The 21,335-nt window shown below is 34.8% G+C and overlaps 4 protein-coding genes across 5 annotated transcripts; 2 read left to right on the top strand and 2 right to left on the bottom strand.

Moving 5' to 3' along the window:
• Positions 1-262: 262 nt before the first annotated feature.
• On the top strand, positions 263-3,746 carry LOC140859893 (uncharacterized). The gene is made up of 4 exons (XM_073262506.1): positions 263-275; positions 1,748-2,526; positions 3,108-3,243; positions 3,361-3,746. The coding sequence occupies exons 2-4, from the start codon at positions 1,760-1,762 to the stop codon at positions 3,553-3,555; spliced, it is 1,098 nt and encodes a 365-aa protein (XP_073118607.1). The 5' UTR covers positions 263-275; positions 1,748-1,759; the 3' UTR covers positions 3,556-3,746.
• A 646-nt stretch (positions 3,747-4,392) lies between these two features.
• LOC140863707 (general transcription and DNA repair factor IIH subunit TFB4) lies at positions 4,393-9,581 on the bottom strand. Of its 2 annotated transcripts, XM_073267314.1 has the most exons (11): positions 9,345-9,578; positions 8,937-9,031; positions 8,588-8,837; positions 8,408-8,454; positions 7,929-7,966; positions 7,809-7,854; positions 6,799-6,852; positions 6,618-6,686; positions 6,307-6,383; positions 5,197-5,292; positions 4,393-4,961 (listed from the first exon to the last, which is right to left on the bottom strand). In XM_073267314.1, the coding sequence occupies exons 1-11, from the start codon at positions 9,373-9,375 to the stop codon at positions 4,883-4,885; spliced, it is 882 nt and encodes a 293-aa protein (XP_073123415.1). In that variant the 5' UTR covers positions 9,376-9,578; the 3' UTR covers positions 4,393-4,882. The 2 variants fall into 2 exon arrangements, with proteins under 2 accessions (XP_073123415.1, XP_073123416.1); XM_073267315.1 differs by lacking the exons at positions 4,393-4,961; positions 5,197-5,292 and adding an exon at positions 5,320-6,082 and having other exon boundaries at positions 9,345-9,581.
• A 1,461-nt stretch (positions 9,582-11,042) lies between these two features.
• Positions 11,043-16,610, top strand: LOC140863598 (peroxisomal membrane protein PEX14-like). The gene is made up of 12 exons (XM_073267132.1): positions 11,043-11,215; positions 12,307-12,554; positions 12,707-12,755; positions 12,860-13,047; positions 13,250-13,442; positions 13,576-13,668; positions 14,445-14,515; positions 14,611-14,653; positions 14,741-14,808; positions 14,950-14,994; positions 15,093-15,161; positions 15,824-16,610. Exons 1-12 carry the CDS (start codon positions 11,158-11,160, stop codon positions 16,292-16,294), a joined length of 1,596 nt encoding a protein of 531 aa, XP_073123233.1. The 5' UTR covers positions 11,043-11,157; the 3' UTR covers positions 16,295-16,610.
• Positions 16,611-20,182: 3,572 nt separating this feature from the next.
• Positions 20,183-21,306, bottom strand: LOC140866836 (uncharacterized). The gene has a single exon (XM_073271890.1). The coding sequence runs from the start codon at positions 21,167-21,169 to the stop codon at positions 20,258-20,260; it is 912 nt and encodes a 303-aa protein (XP_073127991.1). The 5' UTR covers positions 21,170-21,306; the 3' UTR covers positions 20,183-20,257.
• Positions 21,307-21,335: the final 29 nt, after the last annotated feature.

Below are 21,335 nucleotides of genomic sequence, written 5' to 3' on the forward strand. Positions count from 1 at the left end.
ACTGATTAATGATAGCTATTTCGATTTCTTAGCAGTAAATTATTTCACTTTAGTTTAATGGAATTCCTGAAAATGCCATCGGGAAGGCTAGGCGGTGTCGAAGAATCATAGGGCTAGGTCGTCCTTCCGAGCCCCTTAAATTTGAAACTCTAGCTCTGTCCTTCCCCCTGAATTTGAGTTGAAGGGAACTTAGGGGAGGTAACTAGAGTTGAGAAAAGAGGATTCTTGGAAAGGAGTAGGAATCTGCATGACAGCCCAAAAAGAGACTACAAAATGTAATTTGGTCACTTTGTCTACACATGTAGATTTGTTCACTTTTTTTATAGGTGCCGGTTTGTCCATATGTTTGGGAAATTAATTCACAAGGAAGCAATTAATTTAAAAGTGAGAGGTGGAGAGATGGAATCAGTAGTGGACTATACCATTAAATGAAATATACTTTGAGTGAGTGTGAAAGTGACTTGAAAAGCAGATTTGAGCATGAAGACTGCTCTGTTTTTTTATGTGCATCTCAAAAGGACAGATGGGAAGAAATCGAATAAAAGCATAAAGATTACTTCAATGGTGCTCTCTTTATTTTGGTTTTCACATTTCATTTTGTGCCACGTAGTTGATACCAATTGTTTCATTCGAACAATAAAAATTTCAAGTTTCTTTTTTTCCGAAAATTTAAATTGAAGTGTAGCATTTAAAAAAAAACACAAAAATTCGTATCAAACCGTCTCGGGCGTCTCATTTCTCATAAGCTAGTTTGAAACGAAACAATCCGTGAACTCGATCTATGAGAAAATATTAATTTGAGAAAATATTAATATTTACAACAGAAATAAATCGATCCGATATATATGCGAGACGGTCTCAATGAAAAACTACTTAAAAAAAATAACAGAAGAAGATTGACCCTAATAATTAATGACTTGTTGGCACATGGTAACATTTGTTTACGACATGATTTACAGGTTTCTGAATTAGGTTAATAGTATCTTATGTTATATTTCCTTGCGGCTTATTTTAAGATCATTTGGTGGAAATAAAAAAAAGACTAGTCTTTATGGGATGACCACTTTTCTTTGGCAATAGTAAAACTAGGTAAATTAATAAACTACCCTTCCTTTTTGGAATTATAAAAATGTCTCCATTTTTATTTTTATTATTTTTCAAATTATGATCATCTCTCTATCTATCTATATTCCACATATATATTACAATACTTCAGCCTTTTCTAATATCTAATTTATTTCGTTCTCAAATATGAAATTACATCCTTTATTTTTTTACTATATAATCTTGCTAAAAAGAATATGTTTTTAACCAATCACGGATTGACACGCCACCCCAAGGGCAGTGCCTTTGAGGTGACATAGAACTTCCCATGTTTTAGATGAAATTTTATTCGACTAACCCATAAAAAAAATTCAAAAATACTAAATTTGACAATAGACTCACATAAAAAAAAATATATTTATATATAATATAATACGTAAATAACATGAATTATTTTTTATATTGGAGCATAAATGCAGCTATATTATATATTAAAAAATAAATAATCAACTACATTAAGCAAACAAACTTGATAAAGCTAAAAGGAAAACACACATAATAAAAAAGGCCAAAGACGCTTTAACTTTAATTTTATTTCTCAAAGTTTCCATTTCAAATTCCTTTTTCGTTGGCTTTTTTTCTTGTTTTCCGTTTTTAAATTCAAATTCCTTCACAAGATCAAAGTGTAATCTTCTTCCGGCAGCGATCAAATCCCATGGAAAACGCCGACCGCGGCAGTAATCATAGTAAACGAAGCCACCGGAGAGGCAGCAACGGCCACCTATCAATGTCTGACACCGATTCCACGGCGAGCCAAGTTGACTCGTGGCACTCCCCTCTCCGTTCAGAGTCTCCCTTCCGCTCCGACGACCCTTCATTCCAGCAAGAAAACGATAATTCGACCAACAAGAGTCTTAAATCGCTTGTTTCAGTCGATAAATATTATTCTCCGGTGCCGTCTCCGGGGGCTTCGAATATCCCGGCGAGTTCTCCGGTGGCTGGGAGGATGGGGTGGAGGCCATGGCCGCATTCGGAGAAGCCCACCTCGGAGAATCATGGTTTCCCGGCGAGTTATCCGGTGTCGGGAGTGAAAGGTGGTAAGAGGGAAAAACCCATGTCGGAGAACCATGAGTTTCCGGCGAAAGGTGGGTCTCCGGTGGTGTTGGGATTGAATAGGTTGGTGAGGGAGGAGCCGCCACCTGGGGTGAAGAAGATTGGGGCAGCCCGTGGTGGCGGTGGTCACTTAGAGGAAGGATATGTCAGCAGCGGCCGTGGGGAGGATGAAGTCGGGGGCGAGAGGCGGTCGAGGGCGGCGGATCAGTCGATTTTGAGGAGGTCGGAGAGGAGTGCGGCAACGAGAAAGGTAGCGTTGGTGTTTAGAGTGTTGGAAGTAATTTTATGTTTGGTTTCATTTTCGATCATGGCTGCAGATAAGACCAAGGGGTGGAGTGGTGATTCTTTTGATCGATACAAGGAGTATAGGTATATAAATCTTTCGTCCTTTTCGTCGAGTTCTTGCATGTTTATCCTCAGTTTCTTGATCAAACGTGTGTAAATTTGGTTTCTTGATGGGAGGATTTTGATTGCGATTGGATTGAGTTATTTGAAATCCATGATTTCGAGTGGAATTCAAATGCATTTTCAAATATGTGTGCTGCTTATTTACAATATAATTGTACTGATCACAATGGATGAATTTCACATGCAAATCGCTATCAATGCTACAATCAGTGATATTCATGTATTTAATTTCTGTATTGAAGAAACTTGCCATTGAGTTCTTGCTCTCTAGGAACAAATGCTTCTTGCCTGTTTAAAGAAAAATATGTGCATTTTTTTTATCTTTTTTCCTGCCAAGAATGTCCAAGCAATCAACAGTTGCTGTACATAAAATGTTTAGTGAATACACTATTTTTTCTTGTTTTGCTTGCGATCATCATCAGTCAAGCTTCAGACCCAAATTAGCTTCAATAAGACACACCAGAATCTTTAGTCTCCATTATACTCTGTTTATGATTGAAGATCTGACGAATATTGAACATTAACATTGTTTTGATATGCAGGTATTGTCTAGTTGTAAACGTTATCGGATTTGTATATTCTGGTTTCCAAGCATTTGATCTAGCATACAGTTTAGGCACAGAAAATCACGTCTTCTCTCACCATATACGTTACCATTTTGATTTCTCCATGGATCAGGTAAGTAATTGCCTCAACTTGCTATCGCTTTGAATTGCAACATATTCTGCATGTTCAAAGCATATTGATATTGTCACAATTAGTTAGTAAGCAACACCTTTTTTCGTGTTACTGCAGATTCTTGCATATCTTCTGATATCAGCATCTTCATCAGCAGCAACGAGGGTGGACGACTGGATTTCTAACTGGGGGAAAGACCAGTTTACGTTGATGGCCAGTGCATCAATCTCTGTGTCGTTTCTCGCCTTTACTGCCTTTGCCTTGAGCTCTCTTATATCAGGTTCCAATCTTTGCAACGGGGATACAATTTGATTACACATCAGTGACCATTACATATCTCTCTTTTTTTCTTTTTTATCTATTATATAGTTGAGAATAATTGCCTGAAATTATAAAATTATCAAGTCCGGATATGTAAATATAGTATAGTTGCAGGTTAGATTGAGCTAAATCTCTAGACATAATTATTGTTTTGATAAATAAATTAGTGAATGGAATTTATATAGTGCAATGTCTTGACGCCAGTTTTGTATCTAGTTCTCAAATGTATTGTTACACTATGGCTTGAGGTCACTCTCAAATACAACTAGCTATTTTCATGGCAAAAGCTTGATACATTATTCATTACCAAAATGAAAGGTAGATGATAAATAATATAATTTTTTTTAAATGCATCATTACATGATGTTTGATAAGATTTTTAAATAATACAGTTAGCTTTTATTTTCTGGAAAACCATTTTATCTTTTGAAACATTAAAGTTACTTTTAAGCTTTCCCTTTGCCAAAGCAGATTGGCATTTCACATACTTTTTTGCATCTCATCATTTTTTTTCCAGTAAATAAAATATAATCCTGTCCGACATATTATTTAGGTTTTTCATTTGTTTCAATTATATAGTCTAATTTTTATATTAGTATTAGTTTTCTTACTCTTTTATCAGTTTACTCCTATTAAATTAATATTGTTAACTGTTTGTACAATTTTTTTATATTATTAAAATCTTCATTAAATAAAAATAATAAAAAAAAATTGTTTTTAAAATTTATAGTTTCAATTTTTTTTTTTTCATTTGTGTGTAGACGCACAAAGACTTAAATAAGTGGGACAGATAGAGTATGACCAACAAAATACAAATACTACAAAGCATAAACGAGTGAATTCAATCATTATATAGCTCAACCTTCAGACAATCATCACTCTTAACATCCCAGTCGGATATAAATTGTTCAAACATATGAAAACATGCGATTTGATCCCCCCAAAAAAAAACCAATCTAAATTAACATCAAATCCCATCAATTTTCTTTAAAGCACGCAAGAGACGAGGACGAGGCTTTCTGTAAAAGAAGAGAGCGAGGGAGAATTTCGATGCCGATCGCGCTCCCTATGTCATGTGCTTCACAAATCATTCAAGAACCACTTTTAACTATGCTGATAGATAGTTTTCGACAGCAAACAGTCTCGTGAACGATCCGAAATGGGGTTATCGGAGAGGGATTGCAGAAGAATGACAAAGACGCCCGCAAATTTACATGACATGCATATTTTGATGACTGGGGAAGGTGCAAGTAGCTTCAAATACAGTGCAGTTCACGTAAACCATCATAGAGAACGTAAATCAACTCTGGAATACAATTTAAGAATACATTGGGGTTTTTCTCTTTTGTTGTTCCGGTGCTGAGGAGTTCTGGGCTTGGGATTGACCAAAAACTGATCTGAAATTCCAAATCATTTGCAGGAGAAACAAAGTTAGGACATAAAAAAGTAGGGCAGATATGAACAATCAGTCTTTCGTTGGTACCACGCATTCTCCATTTTTCACACATGTATTTCTGTTTCTATCATACGTTTCAATTATCAAAATTTTTCATTGGTAATCAGTAGCTCGATAGGAAAATTCATGAAGAACATAATATCAGCAAAAGTCGCAAGCAATAGAAGGGAGCTGACCCGCAGGTTGAGCATTTTTTCTGATGTTCGCAGAATATGGACAAACAAACAGAGCATATGAAGCCCATGTCGATTGTGTTTTTGTGGCAAAAACACCTGTGGGTTCATGGCGTAGATAAGATCAAAGTGAGAAATAACAGAAATAATAAAAAAATCACATTCATGGTGGTAGTTAGACGCAGCAAACCACAACCACAACTAAGTAAAATAGTTCTTGCTATCCTTCTGCGAGACATCAATAGTGATATTATAAAGATGCATGGTAACAGTGCTCCTAGAGTCGATCCATGCACAACAATACACATCACATGATGGAATAATAAGTTAATAACCAAATTCAGAAACTCATTCCAGTTAAATACACATTACATGGTAGAGCCAAATAGGAAATGATTTTGTACACAAGCTTGGCCAGGGAGGATTACAAAGAGAAACAGAAAAGTCATAATGTTGCCAAGAAAGCAATGAAATAAGGTTACAACAATTATGATGGCAACCATAAATCTTTTGCTTGTTTCAGATAACAAGAAAAGACAGGAGTGACGACAAAAGTGCCACCAGGCGACAACTCAGATATGGCCGAGGGAGAAATTATTGTCATTCTTAGGCAATATTAGTCAGAGATGCAGGAAATATGCTTGTTAGAAGGAAAAGCAGAAGCTGCAAGATAACAGGAATAATTGTTGAACTTCATTTCATTGCTTTCCTGGAAACAAGCGAAAGATTTAAGGTTAAAATAAAAGATGCAGCAAGCAACATTGCAACACCTTCCATCATGCCAAGCCAATTTCGATAGGGAGTGGGAGTTCTTCACTACATTTATGTACACAGATCAAGTTGTGGTCCACAGAAAAATACTTGTGATGTGGTCATTGGAGGTGTCAACCTGGACAGCATTTATAACGAAATATATACAATTTCTATAAGGCAAACACAGCAGAAATGTGGAGGAAAAATCCAGAGTATAAAAATAATATAGAGAAGAGGCTAATGCCACTTAGATTCTAAGAAACACAAACAACACACTAGATTGGTACTTGGTAGGCACTGACAAGAATAATTCTGGCTAAATTCAATAAAATTAGTGCACTAATTATCAATGCAACTTACGAGGCACGGAAATCCACTCCCACAGGCTTAGGAAGTTGTAAAAAGGCACGAGAATGCAGATCGGTGGCATAAACTGTCTGCATATCAGAATAACCTCATATTATTACCAAACTGCGTAACACACGAACCCTGAAAAATTCATACTTATTTCGAGTAGAATTTTAGGTTGAACACTTGAACTTAATTGACAAAAATCATGGTAATGAATGTCTGCCTTCACAAATCCATACTTTTGGCACAAAACTGATATCATTACTCTCCAACTTCTTATTAGCTTAGTTTTGTCCACATTGGTATACAAAAGTACCTACCGCTAGATACTGAAACAGTCCATCCAATAGCTGTGGTTTCAGATATGTCCCACCAGTTATATAAGAGGCCTGTTGCAAGACATGCATCCTTGACAGTCAAAAGACCAGTGAAAAACACTTGTTAAAGATAGAAAGGATAACCCAAGAAACGAAAATCTGAGAACATTCACACGCGTGCTACCTGCTGCAGAAAAGCCGAGTGTTGAGCTCCTATTACACATGAATCTATAGGAACCTGAAAGAGAAGCAAAATAGACTTGCAGATAGGGGTTTATGACCTATATTATCATCATGAAATTTGCTAAATAGTGATATTAATCCATCAAGAATATTAAAGTCCTAAAATGTTTGAAGATCTTCAAGATAAGATGCCAACGCAGTAATGCACCCTTGTAACTTTAAAAAAAAACTGTACAATATGAGCTATATTCTTTTAATCAAACAATTAGTATCCTACCACTCTTAAAAACTAAAGATCATAATATAAAGCCACTTTTGTCAATCTTAAACTGCTTGAACATTCTTCATTTGGTGATAAACCACTGTACCACATTCTCTTTCATGACTGACAATTTCTTCCTTTTTTTGTGATTGGCATCAATATATCATACAATAGGAAATTGGATGCAGTTCAAACAGAGAATAAACTAACTGAAACAACAGATGTCGGAAACTCCTGGTGGATAATATAATATTAATGATATGGGGGAATAAAGGAGAACGAATGCGGTGGGTAGAACCTAAAACACAATTGAAATTACTTGATCCAGTACAATTAACTACAAAATCCTTTCACGTTCAACAAGAATGCAAAAGTTGACACTGGTTGGTTGTCTTAACACTTAAATGAGATTTTTTTTTTATTATTATTTTATACAAATGGGTGTGTGTTGGAGGGGGGGGGGGGGGGGGGGGGGTGTTCCAAACTAAGCCCACATAGGTGGGGTTCAAACCCAAGACCTCTTGGCTCTTGAGGTCTCACCCTTGCCATTGATCACTCTGGATTTGAGGTAAACATTATCATTCTGACATACAAAACCGAAATAAATTAAAAATTCATGATCAACTCTTAATGATTTCATTTCTCTACTTCATACTTAGCCAGCCAAAAATCAAATAACTAGATTATTTATCACAATATATAATTAACATAACTCATCAAAAGTGGATGATCATGAATTGAACTATTACCATTAAGCGCTGAGCAGAGAAAATTGAATTCATGATTGCAACATATCTGCACAATGAAATAACTCAGTACAAGCACTGGTGAAAGTAAGCGAATAAGCTTGGAAATTTTAAAATACACACTGCGCAGGCCCATCTGGAGATCCATGTAAGCATAAGATCTGCCATTATTAGACATTGCTCAATCAGTGATACCCAATATGACATTGTATAAACATTTAAAAACACAAATACAGAAATAAATTAACTGATTGTGTAAGTTGTTCATGACACCAAAAGGCTTACATAGAAATGAAGAGAAGAATAAAACAAATGAATAAATTACTATACTTACTTTTTCAATATTTCAGATCTTATTGAGATGTACAACCATTTAGTAGCATGTCAATATCTGCTTGAAAGAAAGGGGTCATAGGGGAAGGTACGGCCAGGAGTGGGGAAGAAAACTAGTTCAAAACAGAAGGGCACTCTTTCTCTCTCACTCAATAACTAAACTTAATAAATTTCTTTCACTCAGTTACAAAAATGGAACTCAAAGATATCAAGTAACAACTAAAATTCAGTAACTTCAAAACAGGGAATTGCATCAAGCTCAAACTCACCCGAGGCTGTGGATGAAAAGGACCTGACCGAAACACCCTTTGAATATCTGAAATGTCAAGATAAGTCACGCAAAACAAAGTATGTTGCAACAAAACATCATTCTCAAGCTTACAAGAAAGCAAATATAAGTATTAAAAAAGAATCCATAAATGGAATAAATGCTTTTGCTGTGAGGATACAGCAAAGGGCCATGGAAAGGGATCCAGAGAGAAGTGAGACACCGGGACCTTTGACCGAGTTTTCACGGCAAAGTGACTCATCCTTGTCGAGAAAGTCCTCCAACTTCTGCAGTAAACTCTCCGCCCTCTGATTCTGACCATGCAAAGCTGAGGAATCAAATATGTAGTCACAAGAATTGTATCCAGTTGCTATCACTACCACTTGGTTGAACTGATTTAATAGGAATATCGAATTCAAGAATGCTAATACCTGCAATGAAAAAGCTCTTATCTTCAAAATCACATTTTTAAGTAAAACATAAACGCGTTGATTTTCTGCAATGAACGGATAAATGGGGGAAACAATTACGTGTGTTATGAACTCGGAGAAGAGGTAATTCGATTTCACAGAGTTCCAAAAGAAGGGGTTTGCATCCATGAGTACCATCAGTAAGCTGACATCATCTGCAAATCAGAAATTTCATATATGACACGAGATGAGCGGCACACAACAAATTGTAAATGAATGCAAACATCAAAATGTCCGCAGATAGGTCAAGTTCAGATTCATAGAATGGCAATCTCTGGCTCCCAATTAAATTTCAGAGAAAATCTCTTTTAACATATAATAAAGTTGCATGTTTTAGCCCTCTCAGAAAGTCACTCCACATCGAATGTCATGCATACAGCTTGATTTGCAACGCAAGTGAGAATTTTTCGAATAATTAAACTGATTTTTTCACACATGAAGGCGAAACGAAATTCGTAACGTCGGGACCTGAGTAAAGCTTGGACGGAACTGTAGCCATTTTCCTTTTCTGTCCGCGAATAGAAGAAAATTGGGAATAATACTGAGATTTTACGAAGAAGAGAGGTGGCAGAGACGGAGGAGGCGAGATACATCACGGCGTCGCCGCCGTAACTGAGGCGGACACTGGATGACCGGACCCATTGTTAGCCTGAATCATGAGTCGTATAATGGGCCAATATTGGGTCAGCTGGATTTGGATTTGGACTTCTTAATGTGTGCTATTGTTGATTGCCCAAATTATTTTTAGTACCCAAATATTTAGATTAAAAAATTACTAACTATATTTTTGGAATTCGAAACCTTCTCCAAAACTTGAAATCTTGATATCAAATGATTATTGTTTATAACTCATCGACACTAGTTCAAAATTTTTTATGTCGCATGGTTGATAATGATTATGATTTTGTTTGACAAATACTTACAAAACGTTTTTATAAAATTATTTTTTAAAATAATATATAAATTTTGTTTCTAATAATGATTAAGTGTTTGCATAACTATTATATAAAAAGTTTTTTTATAGCTGAAAAAATATTTAAACAACTATTTTAAAAAAATTATAGTCAAGCATAATTAAGAAGGAGTTGAATAACTATTTTATGAAAACCTTTTAAATTTTAATTATTGGGTAACCTGCATTTTTTTCAATTCTGAAAATACTTTTTTGAAAAAAACAATTCTCAATTGCTTTTTAAAAAAATTATATTTCGTGAAAACTTTAAAAAAATATTCAAAAATATTATACAAAAAAATTATCCAAACACATACTTTAATTTTTTTTGCTTATAAAATACTAAAAATAATAAAATACTTATTTGGTGGGTGTGGAATTGTTTTTTTTTTTTTTTTTTTTTTTACTTTTTTGGGGTTTTTCGTACTTTAATTTGTTTTTCTTGTCCTTGACTTTATCACGATACATAAATCATTTTTTTTGGGTTAAAAAAAATTATCCATATTTTGTATTTTATGTACATGCATAGCATGTGCCACGATGATTAATATTTATGAAATATAAACATGATTATTAAGGGTGAGCATTATTTCAGTTAAACTGATTAACCGACCGAACCAAATGAATTCGAAAATTCGGTTCAGTTAATTCGAAAATTCGATTTTAGTGTTAGAAAATTTCGATTAAATCGGTTTTGATTTCGGTTTTCGTAAAAAAAAAATTCGGTTAACCGAATTATAAATAATTAAATTTTGAATCTTTTTATTATGCTTTACATATAATAATGTGTTTATATTTAATATTGTACTTAATTTTTATTATTTTAAAATTTTCAAGTTTAATGTATTTTATTATGATAAAAATATCATATTTCAATCATTAATTTTATAAAAAATTATATTTTTAATTTAATTTTGTAAAAAAATCGATAATTCGGTGATCGATCGAATTAATCGATTTTAATTCGATTCGATTAAATCGATTTTGATATAAATCCGACTTGGTTTTCCTCCAATTAACCGAATACTCACACCTAAATTGCTTATATTATATTTTAAAACCGTCGGATGAGGCATGAATCATGAGTGCCTGATTTTTATAATTGCAGATATTTAATGAATTAATATTAATATTAATATTAATATTAATATGAGCCATTTTAGTTTTTTTTTTCTTTTTTTTAAAAGAAATTTTTATATTTTTGGGGTCTGGACTGGATTGGCTGATTGCAAAGCAAGAACATCCAGTGACCGTCAGAGTTTAGCTTCTTCATAAGCTGAAGCCTGAAAGTCCCGTCAAAATCCATCACAAGCCCCGCAGTAAATCGGTATGGCAGCCATCAGCGACGCTCCTCCGAGCTCCACAGGCCAAAATCCGCCGGACCCAGGTTTTATTTTTTGTTTTCATCCACTCAAGTTCTTTGTTTCCCATAATTGTTCTAATATTTTGAGGGGGAGAGAGTTCAAGTTGTGAAATTTGAGTGAGAATGAATTGTGTCCAGTTTTGATTATGGTTAAATTTGCTAACTAGTTGAGCCTGATGTTGGCCTGAATTCAAGTTTGGTTGTTTGGTCAGTGAAAATCTAGATGGATTATTTGTATTTCTTGTGATGATTGTCGGCCTGTATTTTATATGGCAATCGAATAAAAATTGAGTTTTCCACTTATGAAGGAGCATGAATATTACTTTCTCTTAAGAATTTATGTTCACTATTTGTATTTGTATTTCTTGTGATAATTGTCTGCCTTTATTTTATATGGCTTACATGGATGGAGCCTAGCAGGTCGAACTCGAGCACCTACAAATCAACATCGATAAACAAAAAGTCATTTTCTGTAAAATTTTCTAAAAACCCAATTTGGGGGAAGGAACTCTAAGTTCAGTCGTGCACGGCCGCACACTCTGCCACCTCCATTACAATGAGTTAGCTAACGTTAGACATCTGAATTAAACAATATTAGTACGTCTGTACATGTATAAAGTTTAAACATGCGATTTTTTTAATTAGAACTTCTCAGGGTTTAGGGGTTGGCAAGAATTTTGATGGAGCTAATTTATGTGGTAGTGCTTGTTATTGATGGAATGACACGTGACTCAAGATTTAGGAGTCGGAAATTTAAGTAATTCATTTTAATTCTAGTGATTCACTAATCAAGTTGTTGATTTTTCTGTTTTTATTTGATGACTGGTGGTTATAGTAATGTTTAGTGAATTGGAGTTCATAAATTTAATGTGAGAATTTTGCATCAACTCTGGACATTTATAAAGAGTGATGATTGTTTTGGGTACTAGACTGAGCTAAAATGTTTGATGAGATATATGGTCTAATTGATTGCTTATATAAATAACTATTTCTTATGGCCATCAAGCCATACCTGAAGTATGTTTTTCACATTTAAGATGACGCAAACCTTCAAATATTAAGCATGTTCTTTGGTTACAAATCCTGCTATTTGTAACTCGTTTCATTTTGAACAGGGGTGCCACAGGCAATGCAACCATCTATCGCTGATGGTCAAGTTACGAAGTTTGATGCTGTAAAGGAAAGTTCACCAGCCTCTGTGTTTATGAACTCCGAACCAATTCGAGAAGATCAAGTGGAAAATGCTGTTAAGTTTCTTTCACATCCTAAAGTTAGGGGATCCCCAGTAATTTACCGAAGATCTTTTCTTGAGAAGAAGGGACTCACAAAAGAGGAGATTGACGAAGCTTTTCGTCGTGTTCCAGTATGTCTCTCACCTTCCCCTTTTTCCATATTGCGCAGAATAACTGTAATATCGAGGAAGAAATTATATCTTATAGCCCTTCACTTGAAGTCATTTATTCATTTCTTATGAAGCTTTCAAGTACATAATCTTATTACTTTGCATAAAAACAGGATCCTTCCCCACCTGTTGCAACAACACAGCCTGTTGTCACTAATTCGGGTAATGTGTATTTGGCCATGCCAAAATTATTTCAAAAGTCGGCTTATTTTTGTTAATCAGGGTGCTAACTGTATCTAATTTTTCCTTCTCTACCATACCTAAAGATGGGCAGATAAAAGCTTCATCAAATGCTCAACAGCAACCTCCAGCACAAATTCTGCAGTCTACATCTGGCATACCTGCTACCAGCATTCCAAAAAAAGGCCGATTCTCCCAATTTCACTGGTCTCATGTTCTTTTTGCTTTGGGTGTTTTTACGGCATCTGGTGCTGGGACAGCAGTACTTTTCAAGGTATAGGTAGTTCCAGTGAAGAGGTGCCCTTCGGCGACACAATTCCAATACAAGTTTCAGTTGCAACACTTAAATCTGGAATGATTTTTGTCATTGTCTTGCACGTGACACTAGTACAGTAATATACGTAGTTACGCACGCTCATCAGAAGGTTTGATATTCCTACTATTTTGTGACATTTTCTGTAACATTCTTGTGTTAGAATGCAATTATTCCGAGGTTAAAGTTATGGATTCGCAAGGTTGTGTTGGAAGAAGAAAAGGAAGAGGGGATGCTTAAGAAAAAAGATAAACGAAGTATTGAAGAAGAAGCTGCCGCCGCTGCAAAAGCTGCTGCTGTAGCAGCTGCTGATGTTGCCCGAGCAAGCCAGGAGATGTTGATCGCAACAAATGAAGGTAGATTTATCAGGGACTCTAACCATTCTTTTATAGTGCAAATATTTTCCTGATTTTGTTGGCCAGTTATTGCTTCATGTGGTGGTTTTCTCTCTGTGCCATTTGTGAGTTACTTTGTGTCTGTTTATTTCAGAGAAGAGATTCTTTGAGGAGCTTATCAGCACTTTGAATGTGCAAGTGCGTGAGATGAAATCGATGAGTAATGCTATAAAGAAGTTGGAAGAGGGTAAGGAAGTTCCTATGGTCCATTTTGATTTCTCCTTTATTTTCGTGTAAATGATTTTAATCTTTGTCTTGGAAGGAGTTGCACGTTGTTTTTTGTCCATTTATTTATTGGTGCATTATGTATTTGATGGGTTTCATAGACAGAAATCTAGTTTTACTGGAGTAGATTTGTCATAAATATTATGAAATTGTTTGAGATTACTCAAAATTGATAGAGCCGCCAACATCTGGTATAACTAGTATTAACTTTGTGCATAGCGTAAAAGTTAGTTTTAGATTTCATTTTGGCATATTTACTAGCGCATTTGTTTACCTCTGTCCAAGTTTGTAATTCAGTGTCAGCATACTTGACTCATGTTATAAGTCACATCCAGCCTTTCAATTTGCTACCTGTGAGTGGGGATTTAAAACTGCAAATCATGTATGGCAGAAAATGCCAAATTAGCAATTCTCATTTTCTTGTTTGTCTGATTACATTTCATTGAAACTACATCTGTGGAGTTAATTGTGGTGGGGAGAACTAGGTTCACTTGGTCGAAGTTTCGGTCAAAGTCTGCCATCTGTTCTAACCTGTGTGTGTCCTTAAATTTCACCGACCTTGTCGTATGAGTGTTTCAAATCAAGTGTGTCACGGATATACCTTCCTTACTCATCCTTCTCTACTTGCTGTGCAAAAACTGCTCTTTAAGCTTCTTTTGATTTATCTGCTTAACGCCATTAGTTTCCACAGAATCTGTAAGACGTAATTATGTGAACTGATTCTGTTTTTGTGGTCAGGTCAAAGTATCAGTAGAAGAATTGTCGTAGATGAACAGGATTATCAAAGGGTCTCAGTGACCAGTTCACAAGTGAGCTTGTCATAACGTTTTCTTTTCCAGTACCATTGATGATAACTGATTTTTTTATTAGTAGCGGGTTTTTAACATGTGCTGTGGCTTTCCAGCTACCTTATACCAATGGCAAGGCAAATATTGATTCACGCTCAGGTTGCTATTCTTTCACCAGTTGCTGATTCTCATGCTCTTAATGAGTTGGTTATCACCATTTTGATATATATTGAGTGCTCTTTGCAGTGAGATCTCTGTCACCACCTGCATACGTTGAACCTTCTTTCGGTGTTCAATCTAAGTCGTATGGGGAGGTATTTTACCGTCCCTGAGCATGGAAATATGTCGAGCCCTTTGTAATCATATATTCAAGAGGCATTGAATTCTTTTTCTACTTTCGCCACCTTTCCTTTTTTTTTTTTTTTTCTTTATAATATGTGGAAATTGTTTTGCAGATCATGGATATGATTCAGAATGGGGAGAACCCTTTCAATATCAGGGTTAGTCCATTGCTATTAATACCGTTCTATTTATTTCATGCTTAGAGTTTTGAAGTTGTCTCCATTTGTGTATCGATTTTTTCATGTTGTCACCTCAGGATGTCAATGATGCTTCGTCGAATCCAGATCAACCAGTGTTAAATCCTGGTTCAGATCCCAGGCCAAAGGTTTGCTGCCCATATTTGTTGATTTTATCTTTCTAATAAAAACGTCACTAGTTACTCATTTTGGCATCAATTGGCGATGCAGGATATTTTTAAAACACTCATATGATACATCAATATTATATTGTCTTCTTGTCTTTTGTGTCTTATCTATTTCCTGGAGACACAAGTATCGTAAATCATATTCTGTTAACTTGGATGAACCTATTCAAACATGTCTAGACGCAAGCCAATGCTCCCTTTCATGAAACATGTACCTTGACTCACCTTAAAGGTGCAAGATGAGTTTTAAGTATACCTCTCACAATTATCAATAAACGGTTCTAAAATTCAATGTGAAACGCAGTATAATGGATTACGTTTTCTGTTTTTTATTAGTCATTGGCTTGGAAGTTTCATGTTCAATTCTGTTTGATAAATTTTGGATACGTCTGGATTCCAGAATATATGTGTGACTTGTCTGGTACCTATGCTTCTGAGCACCCTGGCTCCTTAGTGTGTCATGCTTCTTTAGTTACTGTGATCCAAATATCTTATTGGTAATTGAGCTCTGCCATAGACGCGCAGTATTGTTGCACGAGTCATAATATTTTGAAAAGTTATATGAGAGCATTTGAGGCAGACCTTTAGGGTAATAGCATTAATGTTTTGCTTGTTGCAATCAGCCTTGGGAGTTCAGCCGATCTCAGAACAGCTCCACCAACGTTCTAGATCCTCAAGAAAACATTTCAAGTTACAGACTCCCAGATAAGCAGTTGAATGGAGAAGATCCAGTGCCTTGGTGGCAGCGACAGAATCCTAGAATCACAGAAATCGAACCTGACAATGATCAGAAGTTCAGACCTTCCAACAGGTTGGGTATTGAACGGCCAGTTCGGAATTCATGGGTACCTCCCCAGCCACCACCTGTTGTAATGCCCGAAGCTGCTACTGCCATACGACAACCAAAGAAGCGACCATATCAGAAAGAGGAAACGACTGATGATCAGTCACTGGCTCGTGCTCCAGATGTAACCGATGAGTTGCAAAGAATCACAAAAATTTCTGAATCAGGTGGCTTTGTGGATACCGATGGTGAGTATTCCCAAGTTTCTTCAACTGAGATACAAAAGGAAGATAATGGCTCGTATTTGTAGACCGAAAAGATTGAAGAACATCAGTACATCTCGAATTCAGGTACATTGTCCTTGATAAAAAAGGATGAGACAACTTATCAGTGACAAGAACTCATCAGTCTGATCTCTCTTCACTTTTTTATTATAATTTATCAAGTGCTGTCAAGATCATGCATCTGCATTGACTTGAATATAGCGTATGCTGTATACGAAGAAACAGTACGTATATATTATGATGTGTAACGACGTCTTCCACGATCTATTACTGTGGCTATCCTATGTCTTTTCATCAACTGAATACTCCTCTGCTCGTGAAAACCTCGAAATTTCTTGTTTCCATTTTGGTTCTTGGTTGTCCTGTCCTCCTTCATTGTGGCTATGTTGAATTTGGCTTTACCTGGAGAAATTAAAGTATTAATTCATTCTGGTTCATGCAATAAGAAGGTGACAAAGAACTTTGCGGCAGAAAATTTGGTACAACCTTGAGAACGGATATCACGTATAAGAATAAATGTGAGCATTGGATACACCTTCACTGAGCGCAAGTGTGGCATTGAATAACTCGTGTGGCAATGAGTTGAAGGTGGTGTGGCAAGAATGTAGTAAATGTGCTTGGCGCGTGGAGTAACGACTAATATTTTTGTACTCACGTTGTGTATGAAATATAGTAAATATAATATACATTCATATATCTTGAAATATTTTTTACTTTCACGTTCGAAACTAAATTGGAGCAAAAATGTGGTACTAAAAAACTTATATTAGAATGAAGTAAAATAAAATTATAAATGATACATAACATGAGTATGAATAATTTTTAAAATAATTATCAATAGTTACACTTTTGGGGGAAATTTAGAGATAAAAGTAAATAGTGATAGATGTGTGTGTAATGTGTGTGAAATGTGAATCAAAGTTTATGCACAATTTTGCTGTCACGCCTTTGTGTTTTTAATAAGATTTAAAGTTTCTATAAAGTTTAACTTTGTGTGTGTGTGTGTGTGTGATTATTCAGTTGACAAAATGGTCTAACAGTTTATTTGATTTTCCTTTTTTTTAAAGACAAAAACAGTTTATTTAATTTTCAAATTTGAAATTTCGGCATTACTAGCTAGCAGGATAAAATAAAAGATTAATGCACCATGCATGATCCATGTGATGGATATAGCCTTGCACAATTTTTTTTCTTTTTTTCTTAAGCTATAATTTTATAGAAAAATTTTGTGAAAAAATATTTATAATAAATTTATTTATTTTCACAAGGAATGACAACTTTAATGGATCAATTTAACAGGATATGGATTGTTATGGCATATAAATCGAAACTTTCATTTTAAAATATTATTATGTATAAACTTGAAAAAAATTTATTGTGATATATAACTCCGGAAAATTGCAATTTTTATTTCGTTAATCTTTTTTTAAAATTTTATTTTTGACCTAATTTGTGTGATCGAATTTTAGTTTCAGACATGTATCTTTCAATTTTTTATGATAGTGTTCTCGTGTCATTCTTTCACGGAAGTGTCACATGGTTAACATATCATCATTCATCACCACGTCAAAAAAACTAAAAATGCAGAAATAATAATAATAATAATAATAATAATAATAAAGATAATATACTAAAATTAACATTCAATATATAACATAGATAACAAAAATTACAAAAAATATTTATATAAAACTGAAATTATAATTTTACCTTGTAACTCAATGCATCGATAGTTCGACTAGCATTTGTCGCCATGACTTTATCAAGACAACCAAACAAAAATTTCAGCAAAATTAATATATATTAAATATCAGTTATTAAATTATCATATACGAATGATACATTCTCGATTAAAATAATTTCAAACACGAGAAATCCATAATTTTCACCTAAAATTTTAAAGTCTTTGTAATGAATGGCTTCATAAATTTCGGAAGAAAAATAAGAACATATATTGTGATTCACGAGTCATGTGATGTGGAAATAATTTAAGTTCTATAATTTGAATGTTGTGAAGGACCCAAGTCTAGGAACACCAACATGACAACATGCATGATGCATCGGAAGAATTAAATTTGAAATAAAATAAAATAAAATAAAATTGAATACCCTATATAAAATAAATTGGCAAAATAGTCAATAGTTCACACTTGGACGAGGAACTTAAGCTTCCTTTTTGGCTTTTCACACTTACGTTGAAAAAATATATATATTCCGAAAATCCATAATTTTTATTTCATCTTCACTCACATATTTAATTAATTAATTTAATCAATTATTATTGCGTAGAATCAATTTTTTACATATTTAATGATAGTTTTTTTTAATAAGATATGGAAGAATATTCGCACACGAGTCTCTGTCAAATTAGCGACAGATGAAACCACGTCTACAAACCCAATCTCATTAACATATGGTTTTTTTTTTAATGTATTATGTATATACATATTTTTTGAACTCGGCAATCGGCATTTAATTTATGTACTTTTAATGTGTGAACTCAAATGTGGAAAGGCTTAATGTTTTAGATAGTTTGCATGTCTATATATTTGGACACTTTTGCTGCCATCACGATACTGTCTGGGCAACAAATAGAATTCGCGAGGATAAATTATAATACATTTTTAGGTTCGTTAAATGAGAACAAAAGATGTCTGATTTATGACTTTAAAGTCTAAATCTTTATAGAAATTGAGTAAAAAAACGAGTGAGTTGCGTGCATTGTGTTTCGAAACAAAAATATATAATCAATTAATATCTCACGATTCTTGATACTAAACAACTTAATTTAAGAATATAACATATGAACATCAGTTTTACTTGTATACGTTATGTTGGAGTTTGAATTCAACTGAGTTAAAGCATCCCTCACGTAATAGGAGCGAAGTTTATTATAATCAAAATTATAATTGATTGAATTAAAACATGGGTTTATCATTTACAGCTAGCTAGAATCTGTGGAAAAATATGCACTTTGCAATGATTAAATGAGACTTTAATTCCAAAAGAATTGATTACAAGACGATTCAGTTAAATTAAAAAACAGATCAAGGTTAAAGCATTGAATTAACCATTCATTTTTTCAACTGAATTGGATTTGAAATCCATGTGACATTCAAGGGAGTGTTTGTAAAAGATTATATTTTTGTAGAAGCGATTAAATTTATAGATTATAAAAAAATTAAGAAAAATCAAAAGTTTGTAGTGTTTGGAAACAAATGTTAAAATTTAAAAATCAAAGTTGGGTAGTTTTTGATAAATAAATTTTTTTTTACAATAATAAATAAGTTATTAGAGTGATTTTAATATTGAATTTTTTTATTAGAATCACTTTTGGATAATCATAATCACCATATAACTAGTTTTTGTATTTCAATTAAGTTAAGCATAAGCTAACATATAATTTGGGTTTAAAAACACACAAAAATGATTTTTTTTAAAACCAATCTAACAATCACTTTTTTTAATTATTGCAAACACTTTCAAATTCATGTCATCGAGTTGCGACTAATTATTCCTACCATTATATTCAGAATGTCGATTTACTACAATCTAAGAATAGATATATTTTTCTGGAAGCTACGAGCTTTATAGAATTTAGAATTTTCTACGAGACTTGTTATATATTGCCGATTAGTCACACCACTGCTAATTGTTTCTTCCAATTATGAGTTCAACCATCTGTGTACTTTCTATTTTGTTTTAGATTTGATATTACAAAATATATTGTAATAATTGTCCTCAATTACTATGACTTTAATCCACAACCGTTTAAAAAGTATTACTGTAAAACACAAAATATGAACACTATTAAATGCAACCATGAAATTCATGAAAAACCTGACAAAAATTAGTGTTCCTTAGATAACAAGCAAACAAGTTAATTAAATTTTCTTTTTTAAAAAACATATCTCTAAAAGCTATAACTCACACAAAAACACTAATCAATAATAAAAATTAAATATACAATACAAAGAAAATCATTACGCTTAAAAAGGCTTTGAATTCTTGGTCAACCCATTGCCACCGGAGAAAAACCCCACCAGATCCTGTCTGTACGGCAAGTACGTCCGCCGCGGCGGCGGCGGCCTCGGTTTCCAGGCGGAGACCGGCGGTTCTTCGGCTCTGTGTTCGTTCTCTCTTCTGCTCCAGCTCTTCTTGGGAGTCAAAAAGACGAAATTGTCCTTCCTTCCTTCACTGTGGCTCCTGCTCAGCAGCTCTTTCAACTTCAGTTTCTTGTAAATCGACCCCGTGGAGGTGCTCTTCTTGCACCGCCGCGCCGTCTCATCCTCCTCCGCCGCCGTCTGGGTAGCCTTCGGCCGCCACACGCAGTACAGATCCTCCGGAAGTACTACAGCATGACTAGTCTCCGTCTCCTCCGCCTTCGGCTGCCACACGCAGTACATCTCCTCCGGGACTCCTTCCAGCTCGTCCACGTCCGACGAAGAGCAAGACGACGTCGCCGCCGTCTCCCTTTCCTCGATGAGAAGCTTCATCAATGGCAGCCGAATCGTCTTCGTCTTCTTCCCACCCTCCTCCTTAACTTTTCTGATCAAGAAATCTCCGTTCAAGAAAGGGTAAACGGGTCGGATCTTCCCGTCGTGGAAGATCTCGTCGGCGGGAATCGTCGAAGACTCCGAATCCCTCGTCACGAACTCGAACTCGAATCCTTCATCCTTATCATGATGATCATATCCTGCAATATCCCATTCTTCGCCTTCCCTTTTCACGGATTCCGAACCCACTTCCCTCTCGAAGTAGAACTCGTCGTCGTAGAATTCGCCGGACTTCTCCTCCGCCGCGAATTCCTCCACCACCCGGGCGGCTATCTCCGCCAGGTCGCTGTTGGAATAGCTGTTGAAACTCGGAGAGTGCGAGACGGCAGCTTCACGCGCTTGCATTTCTTCCAGTTATCAAGAAAAATCTGATGTATTCGTATTATATATTATATATGGTTATAATGAGACTTTGAAGAGCAAAGAAATTGTTGAAATGGAAGTTTGTGGTGATCATTTATAGACGAAGGAAATTATTTATAACCTGCGAATGGTTGTAAATAAAGACGCA

The sequence above is a fragment of the Henckelia pumila genome, chromosome 4, assembly GCF_033568475.1.
Source record: "Henckelia pumila isolate YLH828 chromosome 4, ASM3356847v2, whole genome shotgun sequence".
NCBI classification, from domain to species: domain Eukaryota; kingdom Viridiplantae; phylum Streptophyta; class Magnoliopsida; order Lamiales; family Gesneriaceae; genus Henckelia; species Henckelia pumila.